The following is a 22,235-nucleotide window of genomic DNA, read 5'->3' as shown; positions in this document are numbered from 1 at the left end:
CTGAAGCCATAGAACTTTACTGTTTGAGTATGCTGTTTTTATAGAAAATACTATGAACTTTGTCCTTCAGAGTAACCTTAACATATCTAAACCCAAGAACAAAAAAGGATTTTACTGCACTCCACCAGTCCCTAGGATGGGATTTTTGCATTTGTTTCCTTTTTCTCCAGCTCCGGCTACTATATCCCAGCCAACGAAGAGAGAGATCCAGGATAGTCAAGGTTCCTGTGCACATCTTTACCTTATCTTCAGCAAGGAAGCTGGCTGCACTGCCTGACAAAGTCAGCCACTACAGAAAAAGTCTACAACTCTGTATATAAAATACCATCATCAAAGTATGCAGATACAAAAAGGTTAAAGTGGAAGTAAACCCTGTTTTGTGAACATGTACCTACAGGTAAGCCTATAATAAGGCTTACCTGTAGGTGCAGTGAATCAAAACTGCATGCAGCCAATGACGTCACGGGCACATACGCTCTGTAGGGACTGCGTACCGCGCTGTCCCTTCAGAGCTCAGTGGCGCGGGACTGACATCATCGTGGCACAGCCAATAAGAAGGCCGTAGGATGTGAACTCGGAAGGAAGACTGGGTGAAGATGGAAGCCCTGTCAGCTCGCCACTGGAGGGCTTCATTCTAAATGGTAAGCGTCTCTTAATGTTCTACTATGCAACGCAGGCTCCGGTTTACTATGGTTTTAACCACTTGCTGACCAGCCGCCACAGTTTTACTGCGGCAGAATGGCACGGCTGGGTGAAATGACGTTATGCAACGTCGCTTCGCCCTGTGGCCACTAGGGGCGCGCACCCACCTGCTGCTGGCCCCCCCGAGAAGACTGCGACTGCCGGGCTCCCGCAATCGCTCATGACACACCGAGAACCAGGATCTGTAGGTGTAAACACACAGAACCCCGTTCTCTGAGGGGAGAAGAGCCTGATCGTGTGTTCATACAAAGAACAGCGATCTGTCATCTCCCCTAGACAGTCCCATCCCCCTTCAGTTAGAACACAGAGCGAACACAGTTAACCCCTTGATCGCCCCCTAGTGTTAACCCCTTCCCTGCCAGTGACATTTTAACAGTAATCAGCCTTTTTATAGCACGGATCGCTGTATAAATATGAATGGTCCCAAAAATGTGTCATAAGTGTCAGATGTGTCTGCCATAATGTTGCAGTCCCGATAAAAAAATCGCAGATCGCAGCCATTACTAAAAAAAAAAAAAAAAAAAAAAAAAAATATGGGGATATTTATTATAGCAAAAAGTATTGTGGTTTTTTTCGAAATTGTCGCTCTTTTTTGTTTATAGCGCAAAAAATTTAAAAAAATTAAAAAAAAAAAAAAAAAAAACGCAGAGATGATCAACTACCACCAAAAGAAAGCTCTATTTGTGGGGAAAAAAAAAGGACATCAATTGTGTTTGGGTGCAGCGCTGCACGACTGCGCACTTGTCAGTTAAAGCGACGCAGCGCCGAAACGCAAAAAATGGCCTGGTCATTCAGCAGCCAAATCTTCCGGGGCTAAAATAGGTAAAAAATAAATAATAATAATAATAATAATAAATAATAATAATAATAATAAAAACGCAACACATTTCCAAATGCATTATAGATTCCTCAGATAGAAGACACAGGGTTTCCATGCATGAATTCTTAGAAACAACTAGAGAAGGACCCAGATGCAGAGAAAGGTTCATGCAATGCTGGTGTTGTGGCAGAAAACGCCTTCTCTCTTGCTCAGAAACCGGATGTATGTGGGACCCAGACACACCCTTCCAACACGTATCATAGCTTTCCTTCCAGTTAAAAATAAGGTCACACCTTCCGGTTAAAAATAAGGTCACAGCTGCAGCCGTGACCTTGTAGTGCTTTTATTTCAGCAAAAGTGATCTGGGTGGCTGTAGGGACAGTCGATCACCTTTACAGTACTGTGGCGTGTCATAAAACAACCCCATCTTTTAAATTTTACATCGGATATTATATAGCGTTTGTGTCAACTAAAATTAACTTTAGTGTATTTTTCTTAAAATATGGACTTAACATTTGTGCAAAAAAAAAAAAAATAATAATAATTGCAACTACCACTATTTTATTTTACAGGGCCTCTGCTTTCAAAAATATATAGAATTTTTTGGTGGTTTTAAAGTAGAACTAAAGGCAAAACATTTCTTTTCCAGACTAGATAGAGTAAGGGATGCGTGGATTTAACGGCTTTAAAAAAAAAAAAAAAAAAAAAAAAAAAAAAAAAGTTATATTCCCAGCATGTCAGCACTGCTAACTGTCACATTGGTTGTGCTCTCCAACAAGCAGTCAAACCATCAAATGGCTGGAGTCAAAACTGATCAGATGCTCAGCACTATGGCAGTTACAGATCAAACAGAGCTGTAAGAAATTGTTCCAAAAAGCGCTTAGATCCAGATTATGTGGTCTATGAATACATAGGATGTGATGGAAACATAACCTGATGACACAGCAACTTCTATAAAAACCACACATTTATTCCAATGTATAAATGTTAAAAAAGCTTCACCCAGGACAAGTGTCAGATGTATAAGAACAACCACAGTGGCTAAGCCTGCTTACTGTTATCCAACAGAGGAGCTCCGAGATGTGTCTAGTTGGCGAGCCTCAGTACTGGTTCCAGGGTGATGGATCTAAACCATGGAGCCACTCAGCGGACATGGGGTGCTGTCGTTGGAACCACAGCGCCAATGGATGTGACCAGGAGGATGCAAGACAGGCTGTGGGACCATGAAGGCGCTGCCCATGTGCGGCGACTTGCGATGGCGTCAATCTCAGCGTTGGAAGAACTGCGGTCGGATGTCACCGATGTGTGAGCACTTGTGGGGCATGCTGGTAGGTGAAGTCCCGTCACAATGACGACGGATTTTGACAAGGCGCAGGTGCGTGAAACATGTCGTCATTGTGACAGGACTTCACCAGCTTGCCCCACAAGTGCCCACACCAGTGACTTCCACCTACCAGCTTGCCCCACAAGTGCCCACACCAGCGACTTCCACCCGCAGTACATCCGGTGCCGCGATTGACGTCATCGCAAGTCGCCGCACACAGGCGGCACCTTCACAGTCCCAAAGCCTGTCTTACATCCTCCTGGTCACAGGCATCAGGGCTGTGGTTCCCACGAATGTATACATTGGAATAAAACTTATGGCTTTTTATAGAAGTTAGTGTCACCAGGTTATGTATCCAGAACATCCTATCTATTCAAAGACCACATAATCTGGATCAAAGCGCTTTTTGGAACAATTTCTTGCAGCTTTGTTGGAGTACCCTTTCCCAGGGAGTATTCCCAGCAGCTATGATTCACAAGACTGAGGTTTTTTTTTTGTTTTTTTTAATCAAAAAGATGTTTATTGAACAAGTTCACACAGTTTCCAATGCACATACAACACATATTAATACACTTTCATGCAAAAAGTACATTCCTCCCAGCGTCCATCAAATTTGTCTCGACTTTAAACCTCAGATGTTAACAACATACTAATACATAACATACATCTGGCTATTGTCCATCAATAAACCTTTATGGTCCTCCCGCAGGGCATTGCAACAATCTAGACATTACCAATTCCCTGGGACTTAGTCCAGGGGTGTCCAACCATGGTGCCCAAATTTTTTCAAATCTGCCAGGGCTACCCCTATGTTGATAAATGTATTTTTCTATAACCAAGGTATTTCCCATATGTGCTATCCTGGATGCCACTCAGGGCGAGGAGACCAATTTCCAGCCAATCAGAATGATTTTGCGTGCCTGGAACAATGACCTAGAGAGTGCTATTCTAGTCACCTCCTCCGGGACAACTTCCTCCAGGACCCTTAGTATGCAGTGAATTGGAACTAAGGGGACGGTAGTGCGGAACACTTGGTTAAGCGTCACAAGACTGACATTTAAATCAACACTCTTATCGATTCCCTTCAACAGACGCTTAATCATTTTTTGCAACAGGTCAAACAGAGGCTAAGATGGCAGCTTCCTTGGCTGAAAAGGATAGAAGGGTTTAGTTCCACTTTCAGGAAGGGTTTTAACCAGTCAGGGTTTTTGGGGGGGCCCATCTGTGTCCCATTGGGAGATCTCCCTTCACATTATGTCCCAAAGCCACCAAAGAAGGCGAGCGGAAATCCATGGTTGTGAACAGTGTCAGCAGAACTAATGTCCCCCCTCTATTCCGGTTTTGGTGCCCACTGTCCTTTTTATTGCCATCACCAAAAGATAAAGAAAATTTAAAAATGTTGGGTTGTCGCTAAAAAAAAACAGGAGCAGAGGAAAAATCCTCCAATGGGACACTAGTTCTGTTGACAACCAGGGACTACCTCACTTCCTAGCTATGTATCCGAAAGTGAAGGGGTCCCAAATCACAAAAAGCAAAAACACAGGGGTTATATAACTGTCCAAAATAAAATAAATAAAAAAAAAAAAAAGTCCTACTTTAACAGTGGCTACCTTCACATATAAGAGATCCCTTTATCTGACGGATAACAAAGCTTCCTACTCTTTCGAAATTGAAAGGGTGAGAAATGTCTGGAATCTAAGAAGCAATGAGGAAACATTACATTTTTTTACTACAATATATATCATGTGGGAAATTACCTCCCCCTCCTCTTTTTGTTTATAAGAAACAGATGGTTAGAGAATTCTGGCTTTATACTGTACTATACAAAACACGCTTTATAGCCAAAAAAATGCTGACACCCCTCAAATGACAGAGTTTATGGGTTTCCAGGAAAGGGCACTGTTGAGCTGCCCATATACTAGTGGATTTTTTAATAAACATTTTTCAACAGGATATTGCGCTAAGAGCAGATGAAAATAAAGAAATGCAGTGCTTCTGACAGCTTGAATTTTTGGATAAAAACCCATGCGCAGTAAACGCGACGCATCCCAGAATGGAATCGTGGACAGGATAATCGTAATCGGATCGTGAGACCAGTGAAGATGTGCACCCCTATTGATCAGAGTACATCATGATGAAGTTTTTGTTTTTTTTAAACTAAAAGAGGTCTAGAGTCTTTGACGGGATTACACAGTGATAATTTCTAGCGGCTATAACAGCCGTTGGCAATAATTGCATTTAAGATCCGACAGAGGCTGGTTGTACCAAAAAGTTGATTGATCAACTTTGGTACATTCAACCTGTCCATACATGGCTCGAATCTCAGCCAGTTCCTGCTGAACCGGCTGAGATTCGAACTGTCTCAGGCCATCGTTGGTCCCCAGTGCAGATTTAGGTCTTGACGGTTGCTAGAACTGCCAGTATCTTATCAACCAACAGTGTGATTGCCTTGACCCCCAGCCTTACCTGACAACTTTGAGATGGGATTGGGGGACACCTATCAGGAAAACTATGCAGGCATCGCACACACCCCTTGCCACGCCCCCTTAAAAGGAGAATTGTTTTTTTTTTTTTTTTTTGTACAAGATTGGTTAAACCCACAAGTGCTTTTTTTTACCACTACTATTCCTTTATATTGGCTTTTGGAATTGCAATGCACCTTTTATCTATACAGCTATATAGATTAGACCAAAATGAGGGACAAATGAGAAGGAATGAGGGACATTGTTACAAACCAGGGACAGTTGAGAGCTATGCCCAGCATTTGCAGGAAAGGACACTCCTGAATATATAGGGGGAATAGGGGAATGGGGGGGAGTTTATTGTGCACTCCTGGATATACAGGGGGAATAGGGGAATGGGGGGGATTCTAATGGGCACTCCTGGATATATAGGGGGAATATGGGGAGTGGGGGGGGGGGGGATTCTAATGGGCACTCCTAGATATACAGGGGGAATAGGGGGGACTCTAATGGGCACTCCTGGATATATAGGGGGAATAGGGGAGTGGGGGCATTCTAATGGGCACTCCTGGATGTATAGGGGGAATATGGGGAGTGGGGGGGGGGGACTCCAATGGGCACTCCTGGATATATAGGGGGAATAGGGGAGTGGGGGGCTCCAATGGGCACTCCTGGATATATAGGGGGAATAGGGGAGTGGGGTGGGGGGGCTCCAATGGGCACTCCTGGATATATAGGGGGAATAGGGGAGTAGGGGGACTCTAATGGGCACTCCTGGATACATAAGGGGAGTGTGGGTGGTGGGAATTCTAATGGGCACTCCTGGATACATAGGGGGAGTATGGGTGGCGGGAATTCTAATGGGCACTCCTGGATACATAGGGGGAGTATGGGTGGCGGGAATTCTAATGGGCACTCCTGGATACATAGGGGGAGTGTGGGTGGCAGGAAATCTAATGGGCACTCCTGGATATATAGGGGAAACTCCAATGGGCACTCCTGGATATATAGGGGGAATAGGGGAGTGAGGGGGGCTCCAATGGGCACTCCTGGATATATAGGGGGAATAGGGGAGTAGGGGGACTCTAATGGGCACTCCTGGATACATAAGGGGAGTGTGGGTGGTGGGAATTCTAATGGGCACTCCTGGATATATAGGGGGAATGTGGTGGTGGTGGGGGGGGGGATTCTAATGGGCACTCCTGGATGCAAAAGGGGGAGGGGGGTGCAATGGGACTCTAATAGGCACTCTGTATAAAACTGAATTTTTTCCAGACCAGGAATATTTGCAAAAAACCTACAATGTAGCTCTCGTTGTAAACATTTTGGAGACCTCTGCTCTTGCTAATTCAAAGAGCTCTGAGAAGGGAGACCGGGTATTAAGGTGAACCTGTTTCTTTGTACCATACTACCTACATTTGTTCCAGGTCACTCAAACACAATGAAGCCAAAGTATTGGCACGAGAACCAGGGAATGATTCTAAAAGGAGGGTCCAGGAATGGCAGCCCCCATGTCTGATGACAGGGTCACTTTAAAGTCGCTTTTCCCCCCTTCTGCAACAAGATTTTAGATTGAGGAATTTTAAAACTGGCTGGAATACCAAGTACTCTGTCAGAGAACGTACAGAGTAGGCCTGTCCCCAAGGTCCTCATTAACACAGCACAAGGTCTCTTCCTCTGAGGGAACGAGTTAAATCTTAATGATAGCATGTAAATGTTTGAAGAAACAAACAATGAATAACAGGACAAGTATGAATACGTAAGACGCAGCCAATTGTTTCTCCAGAATCCTTCCCCAAACAACAGAGACTTATGCAAGGCAGGCGCATACCAAACTGCTTTACAAGCAATTCAGGAACATGACTCAGTGATCTGTATTGAGAGATATGCCCCAGGACCACTTGCACTCTGCAGGAGGCTTCAGTTAGTCACATGTTACCAGTCCAAACTTCTAATCCACGCTTTATGAATTTATTGTAAAAAATATGGTCTGAATGAGAACCAATAAAGAGCAGATTAATTCCATCTGACTCATGCTGAATCAGCAGAAATTTGATGCACTCTTGATCAACTTGTGAAGGAGCAGCCAAATTGCCAGCTAAACAGTGGCTGCGTCCAATCAAATGCTGGCACTGTTAGGGAATTCTGTCAGCTGTGGGAGTTGACTGTCAGAATAAAATAGAGAGATTCTATCATCCATGTGTAGTGTGGATGGAGGAATCTATTTGATTTCTCTCATTTAATCGCGGTATGAACAGGAGAAAGCCATCCATGCATATATAGGCAATAAACGAGTGTCTCTCAATTCCAGTCCTCAAGATGCACCAACAGGTCATGTTTTCAGGCTTTCCATTATTTTGCACAGGTGATTTCATCAGTTTCACTGCCTTAGTAATTACAACAGCCATTTAATCTGGGGGAAATCCTGAAAATATGACCTGTTGGTGCGCTTTGAGGACTGGAATTGAGAAACACTGCAATAAGCGATGACAATTTCAGCCGATTCAGAGAAATCAAATGAAATTCTAAACAGCGAGTGGCCCTGCTGGCTGTCAGCAAAACAGTGGCTGCATCCAATCACCTACAGGCATTGTTTGAGTGTTCTGACAGCCAGTGATAGTGGCTGTAAGAATACAATAACCTGGCAGGGGCGATTCATCCATCTGCTCCATTTAAGAGAATGAAATATGTTAAATTTCTTTGGTCGAATGAAAAAAATCTTAAGTGTATAAAAAGCTGAACGTCACTTAAAGGAAGTTCCGCTGATTGTGCCCTCCTGAGCTTGTACTGGATTTTTTTTTGTTTTTTTCTTTTAGGGAGCAGGTACCCGCTCCCAATTCTGCTCAGATCACCTAGGATCTGAGTGGATGTCCAACAACCCCCCCCCCCCCTACTGCCCACAACCTCCTGGGACATGTCAAAGGTCCCGGGAGGCTGCGGGACCATTCAGAAAGCACATCGGAGAGCCAGTTGTGAAGCCACACGGAGTCACAGTCGGCTTCCCCTAGTTAACATGGCAGCAGAGGACCTGAAGACCGGCAAAGAACCGGCCTGGGTGAGAACATTGGATCCCTAGGCTGGTTAAGTGTCTTTCTATTAAAGGATATCAGTTACAGTATTTGCAACTCCTGAGTTATTTTTTTTTCCTAACTAAAGGCCCGCACACACGATGGGAATATTAGACAAATGGTTGGTTGTTTGTTTTTTTTCTGCATACTAGTCTCATATTGAAAATTTAACTTATTTTACTCAACTTGCAAAAATTCTCATACGACAGAATAAAACTTCGGAAGTGGTGTAATGTGTTGTGTATTAGTATTTTTTGACGATCGATTTGAAAGTGGTATTTTTCGTACGATTTTCTGATTGTGTGTACTAGGCTTAAAGTGTTACTAAACCCACAACAGTAAAATCAGTCTGTATATGCAGTAAAGCATGCTTGTTATACTCACTGCGGAACCCAAGTGGTTAATCCTCTGCATTGTGTAAAAAGGCTGTATGATCTGGTCTTCTGATCCTCCCCAATATATCTCCCGATAGTACTGAGGCTAGGGGACAAGCTGCACATGCTCATTTTGATGTGTATTGCTAGAGAGTTTTTTTTTTTTTTTTACTTGGGAGTGTACCTGTGATTAGCAAAGGGTCAATCAGCACTGTTTAGACAGAGGGTCAGGGGTCCTGCATCCTCATAGGACAGTCGGGGAATGAAAACTTCTCCTACAAGCTTTAACCGGACACTGATAGAAGTCACAAGACTGCTATATACCGCTGATGAAAAGGTATTTAGCAGTTTATATTTACTAAAATAATTGCATTTCCATGTTCTGTGTACGACCAGATATAGTGAATGCAGAGTCCTGGGTTTAGTAACACTGTAGAACTACAAAAGCTCTAAACACTGCTAAGACTAAAGATAAAAAAAACATACGAGGGACTAATTTATTATTGTTGACTGCAGCCAAAAAAGGAACCCTGCTTGAGTCTGGTCTGAAAACCATGTGTCCTCAAAGCAACATGTCTCCTTGCTAGCACACGGGCTCACCGCTTGCCTGTAAGGGATTGTTTACACTCACGTTCAGATCTCACTTCGGAAAGCATTTGACAGACGGTGAGGATGCGGTACATGACATCCACACTGTGTTTGAACCCCTTAAGCCCCACACTGCGTGCAGTTGTGGGGCGTCCCCATTTAGTTGAATAGGTCAACAGTGGTAATCATTTTTTGCTGTGCCGCCGCATATGTACACCTGCCTTTGCAGCATATGCGCCCCCTCCTCCACTCCACCACTTCTGGGGTATTTGTAGCTGCTGAATGTTTTTGGGAGGAGAATGGAGACTTCTCTTTAAGGCCCCTTTCACATGGGTGGATCCATTGAACGGACTCCGCTTTACTCAGCAGGGGATCGCTCTGTTGATCTCCGCTGAGCAGGCGGATGATGGGGCCATCTCCACTGCACAGCCTGTCCGTTTTCAGCCAATCTGACCCACTGGACGGATGGCGAATGTATCGCCATCCGTCTGTTTTGAGCGGTTCGGATGGCAGGCGGATGTCAGCGGACACATCTCCGCTGACATCTGCCTGCCCATAGAAGTTAATGGGTGGTCCACTCGGATCCACCTTAAAAAAAACTGACAGGCAGGTTCCGATTGGGCCGATCATGTGAAAGGGACCTAAAGGGGGAAGGTTGGGGGGGTTACGAAGGCAACTCTACCACCTCCCAACAAGTGTAGACAAGGTCTTAAAAATATCCTCAAATCTTTCAGCAGCAGTTAAAGCCATCCGCCGCAACCAGCTCAGACGACATGCTAAATAAAACACCACACATCTCGTTTCCACAGTAAACTCTCAGACAGTATTTTATGCCTCTACAGCAGTGGTGCCCAACCATTTCAACAAGTCTCTAATCAGCTGAAACATTTTAGGAGACCCCAAGTACCGTAAGTTGTAATCGCAAAATTGAAAAGGAAATGGTTTTCTTTCTCCACAAAAATTTGCGCTGCCCCTGAACTCACCACTTTACACGTACATAGTAAAATCACAATGCTCTTAAAACCCCCTCATTATTTCTTCTACTTTGAATAATAACTATTTATTCAAACCTTCCTTTTAAAAAAAAATTAAAAAATAAACGTGCAATACATACTTGCTCTGTTCAATGGCTCCTGCTGCTAGCAATCTGCCCAGTGAGGAGGGAGACAGCGGTAAGAGCCACTGCTCTCATGCATATCGCTGGATCGGATTTATAGGCGGCACTGATAGGTTGCGCCGGTGGGCACAGAAACCTCTCCACGATTGGGACCGATGTCCCTCTCGCAGCCGCCGGTGATCGGCTTTTTTTTTTTAATAGCCGAATACCGACTGTTTATGTCACATGTTCAACTGTCATTGGCTGACAACTGATCACATGGTAAGGGGTCGGGATTGACCCCCTACTCATAGACTCGCTTATCACAGGGGGCGTGCGCAGGCCACTTAAGCATGGGAGGACATCCAGGGACGCCCTCCCGGCAAATTAAGTCCACACTGCAGCCATCTTTCAGCTATAGCACAGACAGGAAGTGGTTAAAAGGGGGACAGCAATTTCTTCCACGTTCTCCTAACCGCTTCTCTAGGATTTGATCTTCTCATGTACATTTCTATATCGTGATCTGAGTGACAGCAACCTAGGACCTAACCAGGTCTACAAACCTCCTATTGGTATCACAGGTCCACCTCCTCAAAGTAGTACATCCCCCTTCCTGTGGAATTTACATTAAAACCAATTCCGATCCTAATGGGTCCGGTGCTACCACAAACCTACCAGTTCCCTGACTTCTGGTCTAAGCCCTGCCATGTGCCTGTCCAGTGACAATGCATTTATTATCCATGAAGACAATATCATTGGATATGGAAAACAGCAGTTTGTGGGACTTTGTAAACTATACTCATCACTGAAAAAGTAATAAACATCCTGCCTAAGCACAACACAAAAAATGTGTTATTTTTTTCATTTATTTAAAACAATCTTGTGAAGTTCTGTTATTTGGTTTCACTTTGTTAACCAAGCCTAACCCTCTCTCTCTCCAGGGCCTCAATTACACTAACAGTTGGGGGGGGGGGGGGGGGGTAAAGACAGGCAGCTGAGCACATTTGCTGGGCAGTCCCGCCACCCAAACGCAACCAATGCTTACGGTGTGGGGGTTTTTTTTTTAGGAATTTAAACAGGCCTGTCAGACAACCTCTGATTTTTTTATTTTGTCAGCTGTCAAAAGCTAGCAGAGAACTCTGCACTTGTTACATAGATTTAGGGAAATGCTGTTTTAAGATTGGGAGGGGGGATAGAATCGATTAATTGTGAACTAAAGATCCATAGAGAGAGAGAATTTTGCCCCTGTACAAAATCATTAGTAAGACCCCATCTGGGATATACAGTTCAGTTTTGGGCACCAGTTCTCAAAAAGGATATCGGGGAACTGGAGAAAGTGCAGAGATGGGTAGCCAAAGTGATAAGAGGCATGGAGGAGATCAGCTATGAGGAAAGATTAGAGGAACTGAATTTATTCTCTCTCGAGAAGAGGAGATTAAGGGGGGATATGATCAACATGTATAAATACATAAGTGGTCCATACAGTGAACTTGGTGTCGAGTTATTCACTTTAAAGGTCGTCACAGAGGACAAGGGGGCACTCTTAACACCTAGAGGAGAAAAGATTTCATTTCCAAATACGGAAAGGCTTCTTCACAGTAGGAGCTGTGAAAATGTGGAATAGACTCCCTCCAGAGGTGGTTCTGGCAAGTTCAGTAGAATGCTTTAAAAAAAGGCCTGGATTAATTCCTAAATATACATAATATAACTGGGTACTAACATTTATAGGTAAAGTTGATCCAGGGAAAATCCGATTGCCTCTCAAGGGATCAGGAAGGATTTTTTCCCCTGCTGTAACAAATTGGATCATGCTTTGCTGGGTTTTTTGCCTTCTTTTGGATCAACTGTGGGTGTAGGATTGTGTATATGGGATTCCATTATTATATTTTTTTTGGTTGAACTAGATGGACTTGTGTCTTATTTAAACCTGACTAACTATGCATGTATACTATGTATATAGGGTCATCGAAACTTACTTCCTTCTGTTGGGGATTCTTCCAGTGATAATAAAGATAAGGGAATGGGGGCCTTTTTACATCTGCTGGTGATCCCTCTAGTGATAAATAAAGATCTATATAGTGGAAAGAGGACCTCCTGTGGGTGATCCCTCTAGCGATAACTAAAGATCTATATAGGGTCATCGCAAACTTCCTTCCTTCTGTTGGGGATTCTTCCAGTGATAATAAAGATAAGGGAATGGGGACCTTCTTCTATCTACTGATGATCCCTCTAGTGAGAAGTAGAAATGTATATAGGATCATCAGATCATCCTTCCTCCTGTTGTGGATCCCTCCAGTGATAACTAGAGATAGAGGAATGGGGACCCATTTCCTTCTGCTGGTGATATCGCTATTGATAATGACCTATATGGGGTTATCAGTTAATTCTTCCTGCGGGTGATCCCTCTAATGATAACTAAAGATCTATATAGATAATTCAGGACCTCCTTCCTCTGGTTGGTGATGAAGATCCATCCATATAGAGGAATCAGGACCTCCTTCCTCTGGTTGGTGATGAAGATCCATCCATACAGGAGGAATCAGGACCTCCTTCCTCTGGTTGGTGATGAAGATCCATCCATATAGAGGAATCAGGACCTCCTTCCTCTGATTGGTGATGAAGATCCATCCATATAGGAGGACTCAGGACCTCCTTCCCCTGGTTGGTGATGAAGATCCATCCATATAGGAGGAATCAGGACCTCCTTCCTCTGGTTGGTGATGAAGATCCTCCATATAGGAGGAATCAGGACCTCCTTCCTCTGGTTGGTGATGAAGATCCTCCATATAGGAGGAATCAGGACCTCTTTCCTCTGGTTGGTGATGAAGATCCTCCATATAGGAGGAATCAGGACCTCTTTCCTCTGGTTGGCGATGAAGATCCTCCATATAGGAGGAATCAGGACCTCTTTCCTCTGGTTGGTGATGAAGATCCTCCATATAGGAGGAATCAGGACCTCTTTCCTCTGGTTGGCGATGAAGATCCTCCATATAGGAGGAATCAGGACCTCTTTCCTCTGGTTGGTGATGAAGATCCATCCATATGGGACCTCCTTGCTGACATCTATACAATGCTACACACCAGGCTAATGTCTTTGCAATACTTCCTGAATCCCTAACCTAGAAGAAGCAAGCAGCAAGTGAAGTCAGATCTTGTGATCTACACGGCAGTCTGAGATCAGTGAGTCAGAGTATTGCAGATATTAGATCACCTTTCAGAGGAGCTCAGCCATGACAGCCTCAGTCTATCCCATGAATACAAGTGAGCATGCCCTGCCAACTCCTTCCACGTCCCCCATCTGTCACCCTCCAGCCAATCACCTACAACAAGCAGCCAGGCTTACTCTACATCCGTCACCAACACAGCCAGGTGACATCTGACACTCAGCATTAATATCAGGACAGGTCCCCTTTAAGACACATATAACGTAGGTACCCCCCTCCCCCATGCTGGGATCTGTAGTTCCCCGGATGCCCCGCTCACCATGTATTTGGTCCCCAGGATGATGGTGCCTGTCCGCACATGGCAGCAGCCGCAGCACCGAGTGCTGTACAGCCGGTCGCGACTCCGCTTCAAGTTCATGGCGACACTCTCCGTCCGCTCCTACACTCTTCTGCTTCTCTACCCCAGCCAGCGCACTGACGTCAGACGTACCACACAGCTGAGGGAGGGGGGCGGAACTTCATGTCATCCTCTGTCATCATGGGAGGAGGCCTTGGAAGCGCAGGCCGCCATGTTGGAGAAGGGAGGTTTCCCTTCAAACGTGACACAACTAGGAGATATGGGTGCTTTCTGCTACCAACTTACATAAAGGAAACTGCTATAAAGCCATAAAACATAAAGTCGTAAAACAAAGTAAGGTTTGGTTTATGAGTCTACTCAATAAAATGTTTATATCTTTTAAAACAATGAGTGAATTAAAAAGAGGGCCTCAGCCATGGCGGGTACCAAACAACCTTCTTTCATCAACAGAGGCTCTTCAGCCCTGGAAGATTTACCCCCCCCCCCCCCCTTCATGACCAAGCCATTTTTTTTCTATACAGCACTGCTTTACTTTAATTGACAATTGTGCGGTCATGCGACACTCCAAATATTATTTTTTCCTACAAATAGAGCTTTCTTTTGGTGGTATTTGATCACCTCTGCGTTTTTTATTTTTTGCGCTATAAACAAAACACGACCGACAATTTAAAAAAAAAAAAAAAAAAAAAACAGTATTTTTTACTTTCTGCTATAAAACATATGCAATAAAAACATTTTAAAAATCAAATTTCCTTATCAAGTTAGCCCAATATGTATTCTGCTACATATTTTTGGTAAAAAAAAGCGTATATTAATTGGTTTGTGCAAAAGCTATAGCGCAGGGATATGCAATTAGCGGACCTCCAGCTGTTGCAGAACTACAAGTCCCATGAGGCATAGCAAGACTCTGACAGCCACAAGCATGACACCCAGAGGCAGAGGCATAATGGGACTTGTAGTTTTGCAACAGCTGGAGGTCCACTAATTGCATATCCCTGCTATAGCGTCTACAAAGTATGGTATATATTTATGGAATTTTTATTTTTCTTTTTTTAATACTAATGGTGGCGATCAGCGACTAATAGCGGGACTGTGATATCGCGGTGGACACATTGGACACTAACTGACACTTTTTTGGGGACCAGTGACACTAATATGGTGATCAGTGCTAAAAATATGCACTGTCACTGTACTAATGACACTGGCTGGGAAAGGGGTTACCATCAGGGGCAATCAAGGGGTTAACTGTGTGCCTAGCCTGTGTTTTACTACTGTGGGGGAGGTGCTTGTACTAGGTGAAGGCATAGATCCATGTCCCTGCTTTGCAGGAACACAGGATCAATGCCTTCCTTACTGACAGAACGGTGATCTGACTTGTTTACATAGGCAGATCGCCAGTCTGCCTGTGTATAGAACGATCAGCGGGTGCCAGCGGACATCGGGTGATTCTACACAGCAGGAGCGAGCCTCTAGTGGCAGGCACTCGTGCCCGATACCCAGTAATGCAGGATCACATATATACATATATATACACATATATATATATATATATATATATATATATATATATATATATATATATATATACGTGATCCAGCACAGTGAGGCCGTCTTGTAGCAGTAAAACCGCTTTAGGCAACTTGTTAGAGAGCGAAATTCACCAATCCATTCTATTCCTGCGGGTAAATCCAGGTGTAGCCATGCCCCTGTAGGGGTTGCTGAATGTTGTGGTTCACCTGTCACCCTGCCTAGCCAGACATCCATCTCTCAGACACTCAGAGACACAACAGTCCATAAGCTTTGTTTTTTTATTGAGGGGATTGAACTTGCTTGGGACTTCTATATAGACTCCGGTCTACTCTCCAGCACAACTCTTGCTTAAGACCTCTTTTCTTTCACTCCTCCAGCATTTCTCTTGCTGCAGACTGTTACTCCTCCAGACTAGCTAGCATCACATGGGTAGGCCTGACACTAACTCAGCCAGGTCTCTGTGGATTGCCTTTTGAGGGCAGAGGCCTCAGGCCTCTGTGTTATAGAAATAGTTCAAGTGTTAGCTGACCTCTAATCAGCCCCCAATCCCAGAGAGCTCTCTTCAGGTCCTGCCAGCCAACCTGGCTGCAATGACCTCTCTCCATAGCCCTCTCTTCTGGTTCTACACCTATCTCAAACTGCAATCTCCCAGTTCTCTCAGGCGTGCCTCCCCAGTCCTCCCGACTGTGCTCACTCACCAGCCCTCCTGGCTGCGACCAGTTGTCCTCCCTGGAGTCTCTTAGCAGTGTTCTCTCCCGCTGTCCTCTCCTTGCTCTCTCATGTGCTCCTCTTTCGGGATCTCTTCTCTCTTCCTGGATGCACCCGAGCCCCGGCCCAGGGTAACACCCCCCCCCCCCCAGACTGGGAAGCTCCCTGTGGGCCCCAAAAGCCTCCACACTCTCACTCCAGCTCTTCCACTCGACAACTCCTCCCAAGCTGGTCTGACCATGGGTATTTAGGGAGGCCTGCCCCCTGCCAATCCAAGTTGGGGATTGGTCAAGGCTCCTTAGAATACCCCAGGCAGCTCCACCTCTCCTCTCCTCCTTTCTTTCTAGCACCTTCTAGAAAGAAGAGGGAGGTGGCAGTGATGCTACCTGTGAGCACAGCTCCCAACTGTCCCTGATTTTGAGGGACCGTCCCCCATTTGGAGCAATGTCCCTCTGTCCCTCTTTGCCCCATATTTGTCCCATATTTTGGTCTGATCCATATAATTGTATATAAAATGCACTTTTTACCTTTCAAAAAGTGTTTTCCCAGAGCTAAACTTTTCATCCAAATTCTAAATTGCTGCATTTGTACATTTTAAAAGCCAATATAAAGGAATAGTAGTGGTAAAAAAAGCCATTCCGGATTTAATTAACCATTTTTTTGGTCAATTGTCCTTCAAGGGGGTGTGACATATACGTTTGTTAGTAGGTGTCCCTCATTCCCATCTCAAAATGTTGGGAGGTATGCCTGTATGTCACCCAGCCCTGTCCTGAGCCACTCCCAGCACAGAATGAAAACAAACAGGCCTAGACACCAGCTAGGCCTGCCTAAATTTTCCTACTCTGCTAGAAAAATCCTCACTCTAGCACCTACTTAACTAAAAGGTTGCTATACTGTTTTTTGCTAATTGTCCTGTGTGTTACATGGTAGGAGCACGTTGTCACCAGAGAAACACGGAGGCTTCCATTGCTGATGCCTACTTCTAAAATGAATAAAAGATTAGTCCACCTTTACTAAAAAAACTGCCTATGCAGGTCAGGGACATCTGTATATAAAAACAAACAGTGCATCTCTGACCAAAGTTGAATAATGGGTTTCTGAGATTACATCAGAAGAGGTCACAGTGGCCATTAGGTCTTTCCCGGCAGGAAAGACCCCCGGGCCGGATGGACTGCCCATGGAATATTATAGAGCTCACATAGAACTTCTCGCCCCCAAGCTAGCTTAGATGTTTCAGGCCTGCCTTCAACAGGGCTCCTTACCATCCACTATGAGGGAAGCCCATATTGTTCTCATTCCAAAGCCTAATAAAGACCCTAAGTTATGCGCCTCCTACAGGCCGATAGCGCTCCTAAACTGTGACCTAAAAATACTAACCAAATTACTGGCCGCTAGGCTTAATAAGGTAATTAAATCCCTGATCGACTCTGACCAAACGGGCTTTATGCCGGGTAGATCCACAGATATCAACATACGCAGACTTTTTTCTAATATTCATGCCCCCCACACTAATCAGGGCACTAGGATCATTGCCACACTTGATATGGAAAAGGCATTTGACACGGTGGAATGGGTGTATCTGTGGGAGGTATTGAGAAGAATGGGTTTTCCCCTGAAATTCATTGACTGGATTCGTACATTGTATACTGGTCCCCAGGCATGCATTAAAATGAACGGCTCCCTGTCTCCTCCGTTCCCCCTGCAGAGAGGCACCAGACAGGGATGCCCTCTCTCCCCGGCTTTGTTTGCCCTGGCCATGGAACCAATAGCTGAGGCCCTTAGGAGCTTGGCCGAGGTCTGTGGGCTTAGGGTGGGTTGGCTGGAGGAGAGAGTGGCCCTTTACGCTGATGATTTACTCCTTTTTTAAAATGACGCTGGTGACTCTCTGAGGGGCGCGCTTGGGATTATGGATGCCTTCTCCGCCTTCACCGGACTGAAGGTGAACTGGCACAAGTCTCAGCTCTTTCCAGTGGATGAGGGGGCTAGGTCCTCCTCATCCTCCTCGACCCTGCTCCAGTGGGTGGATAAATTTACCTATTTAGGTATCATCATCTCAAGGGAGAGCGGGGACTTTGCCCGGCTCAATTTTGACCCTGTCCTGGCAGTTATTAGATCCAAACTAAAGGCATGGAGCAATCTTCCTCTTTCCCTCATTGGGCGTATCAATCTCCTTAAAATGAAAGTCCTCCCCAAACTTACGTATATATTTAGAAATTCCCCACAATGGTTGACCAAAATCTTTTTTGATTCTCTTAAGCAACTCTTCCTCTCCTTCATTTGGGGATCAAAGCCATCTAGATTTAGATATACCACTCTGACCAGGCCTGTGGACAGCGGGGGCTTAGCTCTACCCGATTGTCACAAGTATTTCTTGGCCACTTAGCTTGTGACCACCCATTGGTGGTTGCAGCCGGACCTGAATAATTCTGCGACGGTGCTGGAGGCGGCTATAGTGGGGTCTCTGGAGGCCTTGAATGGGCTTCTATTTAGGGAACCAAAAACACCTCACTCCCTCACCCCTTCTGTGCGCACCACCATGCGGGCGTGGAAGGTGGGGGAGACGCTGAGGGTACCCCAGCCGAACTCTTGGTCTCCTCACACCCCCCTGTGGCTGAATCCTAACCTGTCGCAGTTTAATACTATCCCGGATCCACAGGCCTGGGCCAAATATAAAATATTGACCCTTGAACATGTAATCACTAATGGGGAGCTCATTCCCTTTCACGTATTGTGCACCAAATTTAATGTACCCGCTAAGGCCCACTTTCGGTATCTCCAAGTCGCTCATGCCTATAGGTGTCAGTTCTTAGCCCAAGCGATTGTATTGGAATATTCAGAACTCGAATCCACCCTTCGGGTGAAGGATCTTGAGAAACCTACGTCTCAGATCTATGGGTCCCTGCTGGTCGCTGCCGTTCCCGAGTTGTCCTCCCTCCGCAGGAAATGGGTGGGGGACATACCCAAAATGGATGAAGATGACTAGAGGGAGATCTGAGACTTCCCATTCTGCCCTCTGGTCTCAGCCAGGGACAAATTGGTCCAATACAAGATCATACACAGAGTTCATTACACCCCCCACAGGCTGCACCAGATGTCGCCGGCATATTCTCCGGCGTGCTGGCGCTGCTCCTTCCAGCCGGGGGACTTCTTTCACATTTTCTGGACTTGCCCAGCAATTGTACAGTATTGGAAAGAAGTATTCCAAGTGATCAATAGGATCTCTAAGATTAGTATCCCGTATGATCCTAAACACTGTCTACTGGGACTGGTGGACCAAATGCCAATACTCAGAGCTAGGAAAATACGAATATCTCTGTTACTATACTATGCACGTAAAGCCAACACGATGACCTGGAAACAATCATCTCCCCCCTCTGTTAGATTCTGGAAGAGCCTATTGAATGCCAATTTGCCCCTTTACAAAACCACCTACTCGGTCAGGGGCTGTCCCCAAAAATTTGAAAAGGTATGGACTTGTTGGTTAGATGATAATACCACGGTAATTGATACAGTAACCAATTCCTAAACTAGCATTATGGTCAGGGCTTTTTTTCAGGGGGAACTTGGTAGAACTCAGTTCCACCACCTCTGGCTCAGACCCTTTGGTGCCTGCTCACCACAATCACTCGTAAACACAGAAGTCTGGTTTCTGTGTTTACAAGTGAAAGCTCTGCACTCTGTGTGTAACCCCCATGAACTCTGCACTCTGTATGTAATGCAATCCTGATATTTAATGCCCCTTTAAGACCCTTCTACTGTTTGTGAAATATGACCACACCCACTATTTGATGTGATTTGGAGAGTGTGTGTGGGTGGAGGGGTTTTGGGGGGTCGTGGTTGAGTTCCAGCACCTATCGTTTGAGAAAAAAAGCCCTGATTAAGGTTATAATATGTTGGCAAGTTGACCCAATATCTCTTGTTCATATCTCCTGTTAGTTCAATGCAGAGCATGGATTTTCCTGAATTAAAACCTCTCCCCCCATTGGGGTATAGTTAAGTAAGTTTGGTTGTGTTGAATGATGTGCCCTGGTGCGGTCTAAAGCCGCATCAGAGGATATGCCCCTGCGTGGGTAATGTTATGCCCCTGTGTGGGTACCTTTTGTATGACAATATAAAACTTAATAAAAAGATTTTGCAAAAAAAAAAAAAAAAAAAAGTTGAATAATGGGTATAGGTGTAGCCCATTTATATACCTCATGAACCCTGACTAGAAAACTTGCAGGACGTTGCTAAGACATGCCTAGCTGTTACCGTCCACCTTCCTCATCACAGGAGTGAGTTTTATGATTCAAATCCCCTCACATGCTTTTTTTCTCCCCTGATGCAGTAACTCTAAGCTCAGTGTTGGAGAGCTTACTCCTGTGATAGTGGAGGTGAACAGTAAAGCCCCTTTCACACTGTGCCGCCACCTGCATCAGTGGCAAAGCGGCGCTATTTTTAGCGCCACTTTATTGTCGTTTTAGCGGTGCTATTTGGCCGCTAGCGGGGCGGTTTTAGCGGGCAAAAAGGGGTTAAATTTGGAGCGGCGTTTTTTCCGGCGGTATCGCAGCGCTGCCCTATTGATTTAAATAGGGAGCAGCGGTGGAGGAGCGGTGAGTTCAGCGCTCCTTCCCTGCTCCAAAGAAGCTGCTGGCAGGACTTTTTCTGACGCCCTGCCAGCGCACCGCTCCAGTGTGAAAGCCCTCGGGCTTTCACACTGGAGTGAATGGAGCAGCTGTTTTAGGGTGGTTTGCAGGCGCTATTTTTAACGCCATAGCGCCTGCAAAACGCTCCAGTGTGAAAGGGGTGTAACAGCTTGGCATCTCTTAGCAATGTCCTAGGAGTTTTCCTGTCAGGCTTTATGAGGTACTGCTGTTCAGGTGCTCTGGGCTTCGCCAAAATGGCAGCCACCAGCAAGAACGAGCAGGAATAATGCTGGAGGCAATTTACAGCAAACACTCATTTTCGTAGCAATATTGGTAGCTATATAAACAAGGCAGATCTCCCTTCTGACAGGGGAGAAGAGATGGATTTTGTGTCCCTGCAAAGCAAACACTGGCTAGGCACACAATTAAACCTTTGATCACCCTAGATGTGTAACCCCTTCCCAGCCAGTGTCATTAGTACAGTAACAGTGCATATTCTTAGCACCGATCATTGTATTAGTATCATTGGTTGCCGAAAAGTGTCAAAAGTGTTAGTTAATGTCTGATTGTTCGCTGCAATATCGCAGTCCCGCTATAAGTCACTGATCGCCGCCATTACTAGTATAAAATTAAAAAAAATTCCATAAATATATATACCATAGTTTGTAGACGCTATAATGTTCACATAAAGCAGTCAATATACGCTTATTGGGATTTTTTTTACCAAAAACATATAGCAGAATACACATTGGCCTAAATGTATGAAGACTTTTTTTTCTTTTTTTATTGCATATGTTTTAAAGCAGAATGTAAAAAATATATATATTCTTTTCAAAATTATCGGACTTTTTTGTTTATAGCACAGAAAATAAAAAACCCAGTGGTGATCAAACACCACCAACACCAACTACTGACTACAATTTTATTTGGGTAGAGTGTCGCATGACCACGCAGTTGTCAGGTAAAATAAAGCAGTGCCGTATAGCAAAGAATGGCCTGAAGGGGGGTAAATCTTCTGGAGGTCAAGTGGTTATTCAAGCTGAACTAACATGCTGTGCATACTAGCAGAATATGGCTAAAAACTCCTGGGGATCCATTTTTTCTTTTTTTGGAAGGGGGGGGGGGGGGGGTTGATTTCATTTTGAGCAGATTCATTTTTTGACATGTTACCCTGCAGTGTTTAGATCCTCCACTCACAGACCTCTATGTGACTACAGGAAATAGTAGTGATGCAGGGGTTGGCAGAAGAAACCACTGAGCGTAGCAAACCACAGGTGTCAGCCTGACTTATGGATCACTGATGCTTAGATCCAGAGGAAGACAAAACAAAAAAGCACAAAAACATTTATATAGGAATGTGTTCTAAATCTTTTCTGGCTCTATATATGGCAGTCAGGGTTGTATAACCTATACTGC

General features: G+C 44.9%; 1 protein-coding gene across 1 annotated transcript in view; it reads right to left on the bottom strand.

The window, feature by feature from the left end:
• LAPTM4A (lysosomal protein transmembrane 4 alpha) overlaps positions 1–14,111 on the bottom strand; it is a 47,786-nt gene extending 33,675 nt beyond the window's left edge. The window contains exon 1 of the mRNA XM_073625337.1: positions 13,918–14,111. Within this exon, the coding sequence (XP_073481438.1) occupies positions 13,918–14,016 (99 nt within the window). The 5' untranslated portion in view covers positions 14,017–14,111. The remainder of the gene's footprint in view (positions 1–13,917) is intronic.
• Positions 14,112–22,235: the final 8,124 nt, after the last annotated feature.

This window comes from Aquarana catesbeiana, linkage group LG04 (genome assembly GCF_042186555.1).
Source record: "Aquarana catesbeiana isolate 2022-GZ linkage group LG04, ASM4218655v1, whole genome shotgun sequence".
NCBI lineage: Eukaryota > Metazoa > Chordata > Amphibia > Anura > Ranidae > Aquarana > Aquarana catesbeiana.
Note: the sequence above shows the minus strand (reverse complement) of the source record. Positions and strands in the feature narration are given on the sequence as shown.